The 15,177-nt window shown below is 53.4% G+C and overlaps 1 protein-coding gene and 1 pseudogene across 6 annotated transcripts in view; one reads left to right on the forward strand and one right to left on the reverse strand.

The window, feature by feature from the left end:
- Positions 1 to 14,972, forward strand: part of PDPK1 (3-phosphoinositide dependent protein kinase 1) — a 79,589-nt gene extending 64,617 nt beyond the window's left edge. For 5 of the 6 annotated variants that reach the window (XM_053213406.1, XM_053213408.1, XM_027043519.2 and 2 more), the window contains 3 exons: positions 7,871 to 7,928; positions 8,781 to 8,933; positions 9,241 to 14,972. In XM_053213406.1, the coding sequence (XP_053069381.1) occupies positions 7,871 to 7,928; positions 8,781 to 8,933; positions 9,241 to 9,357 (328 nt within the window). In that variant the 3' untranslated portion in view covers positions 9,358 to 14,972. Of the gene's footprint in view, positions 1 to 710; positions 2,081 to 7,870; positions 7,929 to 8,780; positions 8,934 to 9,240 lie in introns of those variants that run through there. The other variant, XM_053213407.1, reaches the window with a different exon arrangement.
- On the reverse strand, positions 2,075 to 7,342 carry LOC113594942 (L-lactate dehydrogenase B chain-like; annotated as a pseudogene).
- Positions 14,973 to 15,177: the final 205 nt, after the last annotated feature.

Here is a 15,177-nt window from a genome sequence, read left to right on the forward strand (position 1 = left end):
TTCCAGTTACGTTGTGTGTATTTTTGAATAGAAGTTACAAATTCTTACAAAGTTACATGTGTCTGTTTTCATTTTGTTTTCCGCCTTAGGTTGAGAAGAGTGTCTGTACCCTGACATTTTCTTGATGTGTTTTTATGGTTTCACCTTTCACTCGGGCAGAGGGGAGTCCACCTTGGGGATGGGGTGGGGAGATGTGTAGGGGTAGGAGCGGGGATGGAGGGAGAAGGTGGGCGATCAGAGGGCTGGGCTGGGCCAGAGTGTGGAAGAGTGAGAAGGCAGGGCCCAGAGGGGAGTGCGTGGTGAAGCTGGGATTTTGTACCATTAGAAATTATCGTTTCTAGAAAAAGTGACGGTGATGTTGGCCAACTGGAATACTCTACACTTCTCTGGAGTTTGTCTTTTCTCAGGTGGTATCGCTTAGGAGTGTGTGCTGAGCAAGGAGGAAGGGGCTTTGGTCCGAGCAGTGTGAGCACTGCTGGGCCGCGCACTCTCTGCACACCTTCATGCCGGCTTGTGCGGGAGCGTCCTGGGCCGTGCGTGCTGGGGTCCCTGACGAGGGCTCGCTCTGTTGCAGGCGCGGGGTTACTCCCCAGAAAACCGTGTGTCTTTGCCTCTGGCGTTTCCTGAGGCTCTTCTGTCCAGGTTCTGGGCCCGGCCGAGGCCTCTTGCCGTGCCTCTCTTTGTTCAGGCTTCTCTTCCCTTTTCTCCAGGTTCAGGCCTATTTGGAATCTGGTGATGGCAGGAGCTTTGAGGCACCCTTTATTTGGCCAGCGCGAGATCTGTCAAAAACACTTCGTTCTTAGGATCCGTGGCTCCCAGTGTAGGTCGCGCAGAGCGTACCGCTAATTGTGTGATACCGCTGAGATGGTGTGCGCTCTCTCCTTCCCGTTCTCTGTGAGCGGGCATTGTACTTCTTCAGGGGCCCCACGCTGTACGGTGACGTGGTTTCTGGATTGTGTGCTTTTTTTGTATTTTCTGAAGAAGTAGGTTTACAGTAGAAGTAGGTGCAGTTTTAGAAATTTAGTGAATTCTCAGTATTTCTACTGCGCTCTTAGTAGCTGTCTTCAGTTATACCTGCTGTCGTTACTGTAACTCCGTGCCATCCAGTAAATCCTTGCTTTGAAATTGTGAAGTTTTCCTTGTGCCTACACAGACACCCGACAGGATCTGAGTACACTTTGCTGACTTTTTTTGCAATAAAATTTTAAAATTTGTGAAAAACATTTCTGAATTTTATCTGAAACTTTTCTTTTTCCATATTTAAATTTTTTTTAATGTTTATTTTATTTTTGAGAAAGAGACACCGAGCATGAGCTGGGGGAGGGGCAGAGAAGGAGACACAGAATCCAAAGCAGGCTCCAGGCTCTGAGCCGTCAGCCCAGAGCCCGATGTGGGGCTCGAACTCACAAACCGTAAGATCGTGACCTAAGCCGAGTCAGATGCTTAGCTGACTGAGCCATCAGGCGCTCCTGAAACTATTACTTTAGATTCGGGTGATGTAGTCTAAAATAAAAGGACGTTTATCACCTGTCTTCCACATTTAAGTAGGAATCATCGCCTCAAAAAGGGAGATGATCTGCTTTCTTGATCCATAGCAGCCCCACCTACGTCTGAAGGGACTGAAGAGGAGGCCCTGCCTATGAGAGAGGGAGCGGGCCGCCCGCGGAACCTGGGCCGGACTGCAGGAGCTACCGCGTACCCACGGGTCTCAGTACCTTCTGGGTCGTGTCTCTGAGCAGAATGTTTGGCATCCTGTCATGGCGCCAGTGAGGCTGCAGCCTCCGAGGCCCCTCGTTCGGAGTTTTAACAGTAAAGGAATTTTGTGTTGTAATTTTACACAAGGAGCTCTTTCAGTGCCACACATTAATAAAAAGCCACTGTGTTGGGGCGCCTGGCTGGCTCAGTCGGTTGAGCGTCCGACTTCGGCTCAGGTCATGATCTCGCGGTCCGTGAGTTTGAGCCCCGCGTCGGGTTCTGTGTTGACAGCTCAGAGCCTGGAGCCTGTTTCAGATTCTGCGTCTCCGTCTCTCTCTGACCCTCCCCCATTCATGTTCTGTCTGTCTGTCTGTCTCTCTCTCTCTCTCTCTCTCAAAAACACATAAACATTAAAAAAAAAAAAGAAAAAAAAGCCACTGTGGCTTCTTACAGAGAAGTCACGTTGTCCAGGCTAGAGAAGTGCATGTATGTGAAAGCTCAGAGACCAACGAGCATTGGGCCGTGGATGCTACTGGGTGACAGGTAAAGAGGCTTGGTGCCGCCACAGGCTGTGGTGCGACGGCTCGCTGGGTTAAAGAGGTGGCTGCATCCCTCCCGGCGAGTTGTACTTTTGCCTCACATGTGGATGAATCCCCAGATACTGCTTGTATTGCAAGCATAAGCCAAGCGTTGGCTTTGAGTCTGTGAGCCCAGATTCGCATACTTAGGAAGAGAAAAGCAAACTGTGATCCTTGCACATGGATGAAAACTAGACGCTCGCAGTTAATCCCACCGTCGTGTTGAATCTCTACGGCTTGGAAGCTGAAGTCCCACAGATTATCTGCACGTTTCTTGAGCTGAGCACCGCACCATCCTTCAGCTCCTTATTGATAACACTGGTTAATCCCCCAGCATTCAGGACACAGGGAAGACTCAGGAAGACTCCCTCGTCAGTGCCACACGTGCCCCTCACCGCCGTCGACACCAGAGGAGTCCTGGATAGATTTTCAGCATGGATTCAGTGAGATCTGCCACGCCAATCCAGTAACGCGGTTTGTATCCTTTTAGCTCGAAGACTTTGTAGACACCCTCAACCGCCTTCCTAGGAGGTCTCTTCCAGTTTTCACCGTCGTTGTCTGCTCCCATTTCTGGATTCGGTTCCCAGAGAGAAAAGTCTGCCACGTTCACTCCACACAGCCACACGAAGAGTTGCCACGTGCTCCCAGAATCCATCCGTGGCTGCTGCTGGGATGAATGCCAGGTTTTCAGTTGGAAGATAGCAAAATCTCACGGAATCCAGATTACACCCACTTCCCGTCAAACGGTGTCCGGGTGGTCCGCTTAGTTTCCAGGTCACGTAGGAGAATATCCACTGGGTTGGAAACCACAATCACGACACAGTTTGACTATAGGTGGAACGGTGGATTTGAAGGCGCTCACGCTCCTCTGGCCTAGACTGAGCCATCCCTCTCCCTCCTGCTGACAGACCCCTGCAGCCACCACCGCAAGCCCAGTCTCGGTGACCAGAGTCTTCTGTCGGCCACAGTCTTAGGTGTGTGAAGGAAGAAGCTCCCGCGTGGCAGACCCAGCGTGTCTCCTTTGAGTGCATCTTCCAAAACATCCCGACCAGGGCAAGTTGGTCAGCGAGAGACTCTCCCAGAGTGTTGACGGCACAGGCCGCTCCAACTTGGGCAACGCCCGCTGCCATGATCTTACCGGTGGCGGTCCGGTTGTCCCCAGCGCCACCGCCGTGGCAGCGGAGAGACAGCCAGAAGAGCCGCGCAGAGGCGGCCGAGTCGGCGGCGTGCGTCGTGTCTTTCCGAGGGCGCAGGAGCTGCCCGGAGTGCCTCTTGTGACTCTTACTGTCTGTCCTGGAACTAACGCGTCGACAGGTGTGCCGGTGGTGCAGAGGCAGCGGTGGGTGAAACCACGGGTGCCAGGTCACGAATCCAGGCCGTGGCACCTAGCCGTGCGCAAGTGCCTGGGCTCTCTACAGCCAGCACGCGCTCATGGCGAGGGAAGAACCCCTCCTCACTTGTAAGTAGTCATCACCGAACTCTCGTTTTGTTAGTCGTGTGCATAGCGCAGCGGGAAGTGTGCGGGAAACGTCTCTGCCGCCGACCCAGCTGTGAGCCGCCTCAGGCCGAGCCTTTGGCTGTTGGTTGGCGCCGGGAGTCGGACCCCCTCTCGTTCCGTGAAGACCGTTTTCACCACAGAGTTTTACTGGCAAACGATGGTCGTTCCAACTGGGCCGTTTGGCCCTTTTTTCTGGGAGATGAGTGGCATGAGCCTGTCAAGACTGACAGCTGCCAGTGTTTGTTACCAGTGATAAAATCGGAATTAGAATTTTGGGAAACGTTATCTGTTTCTGTGAGCTTGCCATCTTCCCAGTGCTTCAAGCCTTTTTTTGAGGAGGTAAGTAGCGATGGTAATATGTTGAATTTGTCAGCACTGAGAAGGTCTCCGTCGTAACCCTGCGAACCACCGTCTTTCAGGTGAGTGCCTTGTGCCGCTGTAAAATCGCATCAGGGCGGCAGAGCCGTTCAGAGCGCCAGGTGCCCCGATGAGCTGCAGGGTCCCAGGGCCCGAAACGCCCATTGCTGGGGACTCCGCTTCCGCACGGCAGCGGACCTGGCAGGAGCTGCACTGGCCGAGCGGAGGCGGAGGCAGGCCGGAGCCCCCCGGCTCTCGATGTGACGCCACGTGCTAACGAGGTTTGTCAAATGTGCAGCAGGCTCATGCTTCGCGTTAATTATCTTCGTTTTGGAAAAAAGTTACTCTCAAATAAAAATGGTGTTTATGTTAGTATGTGATGGGTTTATTTTTGTATCTTACGAATTAAATAAATATTTGAAAATGCTTCTGTCTTAATTTCTCCTACATAAATATCAGTGGCTAAAACCCATTTAAAGGACGTCTCTTCGGGATCTTCCGTAAAGTTTGAGGGTATAAAGGGGTCCCGAGAGCTAGTGTTGTAGAGCCAGCTGGCCACGGTCACTTGTTCCTCCGTCACCTGTGTCAAAGCCCAGTGTGGGAGCCTTCCTGAGGCGGTCAGGAGAGCCACGTCGGGGTTCTGGCGGTCCTGCTCGGCTCTCCTGGGTGCGACCGTGCACTGAAATGGCTCAGGCTTGCTTGTGGCCTCAGGCTTGCATCCTCAAAAATGATCTTTTCGGGGTATAGGGGGTGCTGCTGGGCTAGTGTGAGGAGGAGAGAACCGTGGCTGTGGAATCAGGAAGGAGCGTCTTAACCCCGTCACCCTTCGAGAAACGAGCATCTGTGTGTGTGGAGCAGGGCTGAGGTGAAGCCCCGCCTGCCTGCCGACCGTGCTCCGAGAGTCCCGGGCTCTGGGGTGCAGGGGCACGTGCCGCTGGCCAGAGAGGGGAAAGGTGCCTCGTGCAGGAGTTGGGGGTGCCTTTTTGGGCGAGCGGGAATTGACTTTTGGAAGGAAAAAACTCAAAGCGATGCCTTAAGTACTTAAACTTTTCAAAGGAGATCCCCAGCAGTCTGTTGTAAGCCTGGGTGAGTGCGCTGCGCGACTGGGTTGTGGCACTTGTGCTCGCAATGGAGCTTCGGACCCTCTGCGTCCTGCCTCGGGTTCATTTCAGTGCAGCCACTGGGTCTAGTCGGCCGGCGCCAGCTGTCACCCCGGGCCATGTGGCTCATGCCTCCTGCTTGCACACGTGTGGCAGGGAAGGTGCGTGCTGGTCCGCGCAGTCGGGCGGGGCCCATCCATGGGGTGTGTCCGTGGGGTCCTCACCACGGGGATGAGCAAGGGGCTTCCTTACAGTGCCACAATGTTCTGTGGCTGAGCCGGTGCCGTGACTTCAGTTTCACTGGTGCAGAAACACCATTGGGGACGTTTGTGCTCCTGCTCCTTGTCTTTCTTTACTTCCTGAGGGCCGGTAGCCGGGAGTAGGCTCACCTCCCAGTACACAATTTCCAGATTGTCGTTTGGCGGGCCTTGAGTTCAGGGCCATAGGCACCGGTGCCATGCGGGAGCATCCCTTTCCAGAGTTGTCTCGGGGCGCTCGCACACATGCCAGGGCACCCCAGTAGGGCATGTGAGAAGGGGAGCTTTTGGTTTATTTAGGGCCGTTGAGAATGTGGCGAGGTCACTTTCTCTCTCTCGGAATTTCTAGCTTGTGTCCTTTGCTCAGTTTTCTGTTGAAGCTTTGAGCCTTTCCTGCCACTTTGTGCTCTGTGCGGTGCACGTGCTGACCCTGGTTTGCGGAAGGTTTCTCCATCTGGTCTCCTTGTTCACGTTGGTTGGTGTGCATTCAGAGGTGCTTTCTGTGCTCGCCTGGTCCTGGCCGCTACTGACAAAGTAACTCCTACTTGCAGGCCCTTCCTTCCCTGCTCTTCCCTTGGCAGGAGCTGGATCGCTTTGGGGCTTCTGGTGACCTGGGATCAGAGTTAACTGACCTCGACAAGAATCTTCCCTAGTTTCTCAAGCTCGGGGAAAACCAGAATATTTTATTGTCTCATGATGACCCACATGAGGCTGCGAAGATGCCGTGAGGCCATGTCTTTCCTTCTTTCCTGCTCGTCTTCCCTGGTGCCTTGGTGCCCTTGCGGCCCGGCTGCCCGGAGGGCTTGGCGATGGGATCCTTCACAAGCCTGGGCTGAATTTGAGCTCCCCTCCGCACCCAGTGTAATTTAATTCCAGTCTCCCCATATTATTTGTGGTCCTGAATGTCACATCCAATTGCTCTGTGTTGGGACTTGTTGACTAGAAGAGGCTTTCTGTTTGATGCGTGTATTTCCGTGCTGCAGGAGATCATTATATCTCCTCTTCCAAGTCTTGTTTTTGTTTGTTGGCTTTGTTTTTAAGTACTTTGAGAGGGAGGTACTGCGCTTTTCCTCATAGACCAGTTTTTTCGTTAAAATTTTGTTTAGTTTTACAAATCCACATGCTGCTACGTCCCCTTAGAAGTAGTCTGGGGCCACAGTGGGCTCTGGAGCGGGCACTGGTGTGGTTGGGTTAGTCTGGGGTCACTTCTCAGGCCCAGTTGAGCCTGGTGGGAGAATACTGGTCTGCCAGCTTGGCTGGCCCCGCACACATACTAGGTGTCCCGTGTGCGCCCCGGCTCAGATACAGAATGGTAAAACTGTCAGTGTTTGAAGTAACAGTTGTTTTATGCCTTTTCAAACATAAAACACTGTGTTCTCCAGTAGATCCCCCAGACCAAGAATTTCCATAAAGTCACACACAACAGAAACCGGCAGCTGTTCACTTTAACCAAAAGAGATAACCTTTAAACATTAACACGACATCTTTGAAACTCCCAGGAGTCAAAGTGAAGCATACTTGCTAATAATGTGTGTTAAGTTAAAGTCATGTTTCTTGCTTTCTCTTCCAAATTCCTGCCGTATTTGGGTTAGGAGTGCTTTGTTACTATGGTAGGAACAGCAGTAAGTTTTTTTTTTTTTTTAAGGTTTCTTTTTTAAGAGAGACAGAGCGCGCGCGCATGTGAGCACACACACGCTCGTGCGCACACTTGAGTGGGAGAGGGGCGAAGAAAGAGAGGGACAAAGGATTTGAAGAAGGCTCTGTGCTGACAGCAGAGAGCCCGATGTGGGGGTCAAACTCAGGAACCGTGAGATCATGACGTGAGCTGAAGTCGGATGCTTACTTGAGGCCCCTCCCCCCCGCCCCCCTAGGCGCCCCTACCAGTAAGATGTTCTCAGACGGAGTCCAGCACTTTAATTTTAGGGATTTGTGATTCTCAGCTACTCGGTGGTTTCTGAGTATCCAGTCGGGGGTCCCAGCTTGGGCAGGGAACATGTGGCCAGCAGTCAGTATCCTGAGGTTGACTCTCAGCAGCCTCCACCCTTCTGGGGGCCTCTGTGTTCGCCTCAGCTTTGTTCACATTAAAGAGGACGTGTGTCACCGTACGGGTCTGCAGCGCTGCCTCGCCGCCACCTGTCTGCTGCTGCGCAAATACCGCTGTGCAAGAGTTAGCAGCAGGCGACCGTGCTGGCAGGAGTGGATGCTGGCCCGCTTGCACGGTGCGTCGCACTTGGGCCTCACGAGTCACCGGAGCGAGTTGGGGCTGTGAGGAGGCTTGAGCAAAGCTCGCAGATGCCCTCGGGAAGTTCATTTTGAGCGGAGTTGGGAGAATTTCCGTCCCTGACTCATGGCAAGCATCTCATTCTTGCTTTCTTCCTTTCATAGGCACCAGTTTGTAGAAAATAACTTGATACTAAAGATGGGTCCGGTAGATAAGCGAAAGGTAAGTCTGACTCCCGCCGCACCACCGGCTGCCTGTCTCCCTGTCTGCTCTTGGTCGGGGCCTGGCCTCCTTCGGTTGCACACGGCGTCCTTGGTCTTGGTTCCCTTTCTCGAAAAGAGCATTTCTAGATTTGATGGCCAAGGAAGACTCAGCCACTCAGCGGAAGCCGTTTGAAACCACACAGGAAGGCTGTGGTAAAATAGAAATACAACCTCTCGTTTCGGGCTCAGGACCGGGGTTTTCATATCCTCACGAGTTGTCTATTTTTTCATTAGAATTGTTTTTCCAAGTTGTTATTTATTTGTGACCTTGTTATGGATTAATTAAATGGATTGTGTCAAAAATATCAGACCCCACCAACATTCTCCCATCTGCCGACACGGGCCCTTCTTGAGGTCAGGCTCCCAGTCTCCGTTCCTGGCTGTGCCGGAGACACCGCCTGGTGCGGTGTCGCAGATGGGGGTTCCGTCAGGAACACTGGGCCTTGCGGTGATGGTGGGCCAGCAGAGTCGGCTTGTCTTCGCCTGCCCGTGCTGCCACTGCCCCTGCCCCGTGTGGCAGCCACAGCGGGGGTTGGGGGGTTGGGGGCGGCACGCCCAGTGAGGATGTTGGGATCCAGCTCCAGAAGGCCAGGCAGGCTGGGCACTCAATTCCTCCTGTGCCTGTGTGACACGAGAGGCCGATCCGTGGTGGGGAGGCTGTGTCTTGAGTGCGTGGGCGGGTGGTGGGCAGTGGGCCCGGTGCCCGGAGCTGCTTTGACGGCCTGGCCTCAGGGGCAGCGGTATGTGCCACCTCCTCCCTGAGGTGTCACTGCGGGGCCCTGACAAGCAGCCTCTTTTCATTTTGCATCAGGGCTTGTTTGCACGACGACGACAGCTACTGCTCACAGAAGGGCCACACTTGTATTATGTGGATCCTGTCAACAAAGTCCTGAAGGGCGAAATTCCGTGGTCACAAGAACTCCGACCAGAGGCCAAGAACTTTAAAACCTTCTTTGTCCACACGGTGAGTTTGTCTCTCTGGGTTCTCCTTTGAGGGGCTGGTGTTTCTCCCTTTCCTGTGTCCCGGGGGCCCCATGTTCTCGGCTCAGCCCTGAGCTGGGCCAGCTTGTCTTTCTAAGGGGTCTGTGACCCTTCCTGCAGAGGTGACGGCTGCACATATGGGAAGGAAAACCCCACATGCTCGCGTGCTTCCACCGGCATTGGCAGTGGCTGTAGCGGGACGACAGTCTCCTGCTCTCTCTCATGACAGGTTGAGGTGCTGGTCTTGGCGGGATTCCCTCGGGTTCGTTAAATCGGTTTTGTCTCCACAGCCGAACAGAACGTATTACCTGATGGACCCGAGTGGGAATGCTCACAAATGGTGCAAAAAGATCCAGGAAGTGTGGAGACACAGGTACCAGAGCCACCCGGACGCCGCTGTGCAGTGACACGTCCGAGGCTGCTGCCCTCGCTGCCAGGACACGTGCCCCAGCGCGGCTCGCCGCCATCGGGACGCTTCCAGACCACCTGCCAGCCATCTCAAGGGGGACGCAGACGGCGGAACCTTGCAGCTTTTTTATTTAAAAGAAAAGAAGAAAAAAATACCCAACCACACAAAGAACAAAACCAATAACGAAAAGGAATTCAGGGTCGCTTTGCTTGCTCTCTGTGCTCTGTGGAGGCTCCCCAAGCTCTCCTCGCCACGGGGACCCGGCACCGTGCACATCCGCCTGATTCCCTCCCGGGCGAGTGGAACAGACTCGAGTCACCAGCTCTGCACCACACGCCCTGGTCACCTGTGGCCGAGGGGACGGGGTGTGTGTCTGGGCTCTTTCCTCCCCGAGGCTGTCGCAGAACCCTTTCGGCAGGGAGCCGTATACCCTCCGCCGGAAGTTGGCCTTGGTCTCTGCGGGCTGGGAGTGTTCTTGGCTTTGGTCCGCGTGCTCCCTTTCTTACGTCCCTACTTGATGCCCCCTGTGCCCCAGCAGGGCCCCTTGCTTGCCTTCTCACGCAGCTCTGGCTGTGAGATTTCTGTGGCTGTGAGTGCTCGCTCTGTGGGCTGCGTGTGGCGGGCAGGCTCCAGGTGGTGAGACGTGGCCCGGGCCGTCGGGGTGAGATGCTGAGGTTGGAGGGTGCCAGCGGGGTGTTCCGACCGAACAGCCTTCCAGGCGGTGTGGCCCTGTGGGGCTGGAAACCAGGCCAGTGCCCGGAAAGAGCACTGGCAGAAGCGGGCACCTGGCCGCACCAGGAGTTAGGGCTCCGTCCTGCTCCGTGTGAGGCCAGGGTGGCAGGGCAGATGTAGGGAGGCACCGCTCGGTGAGCTCCTCCCGAGAGTTTTTTCGGAGGGCGAGCTTTGCAGGCCTCCCCCTGGTCGGTTCGGTAGGGCCGAGAGACTCCGGGCGCCAGCAGGCTCCCGGCTGCCACATGCGCCCTTTCCGTCGCGATTGAACGTTCTCCTGGCGAAACTCTGAGCGCTTGCACATCTCGGTGGCGAGGGTCTAAAAGCCGCCTCGTGCTGCCAGGTCATCTGGTCCCCATCAAGATGTGGACCTTGCCTGGAAGAAAACGTTCGCCTTGCACGAGGGGTAGGAATGCCACACTGGGGCCTGAGCATCCCGCCTGCTCGCTCCCGGGTTTCAGGCTTCTTCCTTGTGTTCCTCAGAGGCAGCAGGAAGCTGTACGCCATGGGGGGGTCCAGGATTTACCGGTCCTTTGATTTTCTTTGCTGCCAGTCCCTAGGCAGAGAATGCCTGTTGGCCTGGTGGTCACTGCTCTGCATTTCTCTCCCTGCTCAGGTTGTCCCTGGAGGGCAATCCTCAGTCCCCTGTTGGAGAGGGGGAGGCCCCTCTGCTTGCAGGCTGCTCACAGACACACCTCTGTCCCCAGGGGATGAGGGTGTCCTTTAGGCTTTCAGGAAGGCACCAGTGGAAGGCTCCCGTGGAAAAGATCCACCACCGTCCCCCGCCGCCCATTTCCCCCTCGACCCTCCGCCTATCTGGAGCAAAAACATCCACTGCCCTGTGTTGACTAGCAGTCCAAATCCAGAGAAAAGAGGTTCTTCTCAAACTGGTTAGCCCGGGAGGAGTGCGTGGCTGTGGCAGTCGCGCCTCAGGGCATCGCAGGAGGTGGGGGGCGGGTGGTGGTTGGGAGCAGAGACGCTGCCAGGTTTGCCGATGGCTTCCCCCTGGGCTGCGTGCGCTGCTCTGCACTAGAGCCGAGCCTTACGTGAGCAAGCAAGTGCGCGTGCGCCTAGGTGGGTGGCAAGGTGTCGGGCGTGCTTGCCCTTGGGGTGCTGCAGGGAGCAGGACCCTGCTCTGGGCTGGAGTCGTAGGTCAACCTCCTGTCGTCCTGTTTCTTGCTTGTGAAAAAGCTTACCTGTGTTCACCTGCTTTTGAGAAAGTCCGTCTCACTTGGCCCTTTCAGGAAGTCCGTTTGCAGCTTTTTCCCCTTATTGATAACTTAACTTTGTCAGCACACCACTTCTGTGGCTGTGCCGTTAAGAGAGTTAGGGGCCTGCTCCTGCACAGCATCCTGGGATCTGGTTACAGGGACCCGAGCAGAGCCGGTATCGGGCTTTCCCAAGAGCACTCAGCTGGGCTGCTCTGGGAGAGACGCATCGGCCGTTGCCTTCTTCTCCCTGGTTGGCGCCACTACCTCCCGGGCTAACCCCTCAAGCTCCATCTTAACCTCCAAAACCAGAGAACGAGGGGTTCGGGGTCGAGCTCGCAGCTGACAGAGTTGAAGTGACTGCCCTTGCCTGAGCCAGTGACAGCTGAGCCCTTCCCTGTAGGCTACGTTTCTCCTCTCACTCAGAGCCTTCTCCTCCCCCTCCCCCCCCCCCCCTTTTTTAAGGCCTATACTTCCTCTTTTCCTACCCTGTGCTTACTCATGTTAGCTTTAGTTTTATCCAGCTTGTCCTTAGAGCTCCTGTCCCGGCATGCAGGTGCCTTACATTCTAAGATGTGGACGTAACTGTTAGTCTAGTACGTACACAGACATACACGGAAATGCAAATGATGTACCTAAGGCGAGAAAGAAAATGCCCTCTTTGATGGATCCAGGAGCCGTGTGTCCCGCTGCGAGAGGGCAAGGGGAAGTGTAAGTGCCAAACCGAAGAGCCGCCAAGCAGAGCCCGCCCTGCCTGCACCATGTGGCCTCGCTGGCATGGAGGGGAGGGAGCGGGGCTGTGGTCTGCGTGGGCTCGTACAGCCTGCTGTCCTTGTCCCTCTCTGGGCACTCCAGGAAGCCAGGTTTGGGTGCACTTGTCTCTTGCTCTCTTTGTGTGGACTTCACCAGGAGAGCGGGTGGTGGGTGGTGGTAGCCTGCAGCCCCGTCGGGTGCACAGAGCCCCACCTGGTGAATGGCACTGCATTGCACCTGCGCTTCTGAACCTTGGCTCTCAGGAGTTTGTTGCAGACCTGCTCGGGAAAGATGCCTGTCACGGTCACGCCAGAGCTCACGGCACCCGCACCTGCTCCGGCCCCCAGAGGCCACGCTGTGGTATTTGTGGCCCATACGCGCCCAGGGCCGCGTGTTGTCACAGGGGCTCCAGGTGATTCTGTACTCTATTAAAACATTTGTTTTCTGGAAAAAAAAAAAAAAATCAACCGTAGGCTTACCAACCCAGAAAAGACCACTGTGAACGTTCTGGTGTATAGCCCACCTTCTCCCCTCCCCCCATGCACACATTTGTTTTCTTTTTAAACTAAACTGGGAACATAAAACACTGTTCTGCATTCAGCTTTTTTCACTTGATAATTTAAGCATTTCTCCATGTCATGAGCAATGATTAAAAAAACATTGTTTTTAGTGATTGTAGAGCTTAATGGTTATACATTTTATCATAATTTATCTAACCATTTCCCTGTTGTAAAACACTTAGATGGTTTTTGGTTTTTCACTATTTAAATAATGCTGTGATGAATATCTTCCTGAATCTTTGATTTTGACTCTGATCTCCCCCTTCCCCCCCATTCCTAGAAGTCATGTTTTTGGGTTAAGGAGTTTGTTTTAAAGGTGGTTTTTTAGTCCTTCCTCCGTCTTCATCTGATGCTTAGATGCTCAGAGTTCAGTGCAGAGCCTCCTCGGTTGTGTCCTGAGGATTCTGAACAAATCAGTTTCTGGTAAGGGGTGTGTTCCAAAGAATGTTTTAATAAGACTGCTCTTTTCTTTTTTTATAATGCTAAAATGACGTCCTTATTTAGGTCCATTTGTGGCAGGTTTTTTCAAAAGCTAATTTCCTTATTTTCATTGAAGACTCTGGTTATGCTTGCATGTTAGTTACCGTCCCGTCCCTGCTGCTGCGGCTGTCCAGTGCTCCGTGATCTCGTCAGAAGCTCGCGCTTTGTGTCCACAATGGTACTGAATGTGCATCTGCACAGTCAGCTGAGAGGAAAAGTGTTGAACTGACCTTGCCACATGCTTACTGGTTGATTTGTAGTCAAGTTCGTACACTCAGTACATTGGGCCGTTCGGAATCAGTAAAAGAGCAAATTCTCTACTTGAAAGAGACCACGTAGACAGTTGGGTTTTGCAGAGATCTCATTGCCCTCATTCTCTCCAAACGGTGGGACTCAGTAAGAAGGTCTTAGCGGTTCAGTAGCGTGCAGTGGCTAGGCCTTTTCACTGTGGAATGTGATTTGTCCTGGCCGACATGGTTTAAGGACCTCTCACACTGTTTCATGTTGTCTGCTGGTCATCGAGTCCACACTACCCAATTTGGTTTCATTCTTGATTTCTCCACTTCAGTTTGGGGTCCACTGATTCTGAGGAGAGGCGCATGAGAGATTTTTTAGGTGCCATGGTCAGTGCTGCTTGAGTCCGCCAGAGATTATGGCTGGATTGTGCAGAATGAGATTCCCTGCCCTCCTCTGACACCCCAAGTCCCCTGTGCCCTGGCCGGTCCACAGACTGGGTGCTCACCGCCCGGTCCGCGGAGGCTGCAGCTGCCGCGAAGAGGTGTAGAGTATGGTGAGGGCACTGTTCTCCGAGATGTTGCCATATAGGTCTTTCCACATTGTTTCATCTCACCCGGAGCTAAAGTGAACTGACGGGGACTCGTGTAGCCCTTCCCTCTCAGGCAGCCTCTGTGACAGGTGCCTTCAATCAGGGCGGGAGTCACTCCCAGAGCCTCTGAGGGGCGCAGGCTGCTGGTCCAAGATTGCAGAGTTGTGAATCAGGCTGCCTGTGGAGAACTGGTCTGGGGAAGAAGCTGTTCCAGGAAAGAGCAGTCCTATCTGTAGCTGAGACAGCTGTGATGGGCAACTGACCGTGCCTACCCGTATACCTGAATTTTCCACAGAACCCATTTCTTCAAATACGAAGAAACACCAAACTTCACGTACAGAGAACTTTTTACAGAAGGCAGACCTTTTTTTGTGTGCGTGATCCATCCTCGTCTAACCCATCTGGCAGAATGACTTACGAAAAGGGGTCATTTTGCCGGTGAAAAGCCTCTTTATCGTTATCAGAAGTTTGATTGGACATTGACAAAAATTTTTGCAGTTTTTAGAGCTGCTGTAGCTGTTCCTTAACACAAAATAGGATGAATCAGTAGTATGTTAGCTGTCTTTCAGGTTGGTGGCAGTCAGTTAGGACATGTATAAAATTCTCTACCTGGTCTGTAGCTGTAACTGTGATGTACAGGCAAAGCAAAAATTTAAAACTTATGAAAACAAATAATGCAATGATATTAGAATATACACTTTTGTATTTTTATTCTTATATAAGGTTATTTGCTGGCTATTGTTGGCCTCTAGTTCAGTCTGTGTTATTTAAAATCTAATATATGAATTATTTGGATTGAATTCATGTTCGGGGCCACGTTGTTGTATGTATTGATGTACAGCCTTGAATGTGAATAATTATTGTAAACTATATTTTACAACTTTTTTTCTGGCTTTATTATATAAATTTTCTATTTGGTCAATGATTTAATCATATAATTTAATGAATCTGTTTCTTCTCTTTTTTTTCAAATATTTGTGCTGTAGACGTAGTTACTGGATGATGAATTTTCCACGTATGCTCGGTAGTCTTGTAATAAAAAAGCATGTAGAGTGTAGACGCTCGCTGACGTAACTCTTCTTTGATGGGGGCGCGGGTCCGGCGCGGGCGTCACCAGAATTCCGGGCTCGGAACCCGGCGGCGGCCGCACGCCGCACGCGCGGGGCGGAGGCCGGCGAGCCCCTCGAGCCCGAGGCCCAGCTCCGGCCGGAAGGGGGCTCGGCCGGCCGCTTTTCCGGACCGGAACTTCCGCCCGCCGCGTG

The sequence above is a fragment of the Acinonyx jubatus genome, chromosome E3 (assembly GCF_027475565.1).
Source record: "Acinonyx jubatus isolate Ajub_Pintada_27869175 chromosome E3, VMU_Ajub_asm_v1.0, whole genome shotgun sequence".
In the NCBI taxonomy this organism is placed as follows: Eukaryota; Metazoa; Chordata; class Mammalia; order Carnivora; family Felidae; genus Acinonyx; species Acinonyx jubatus.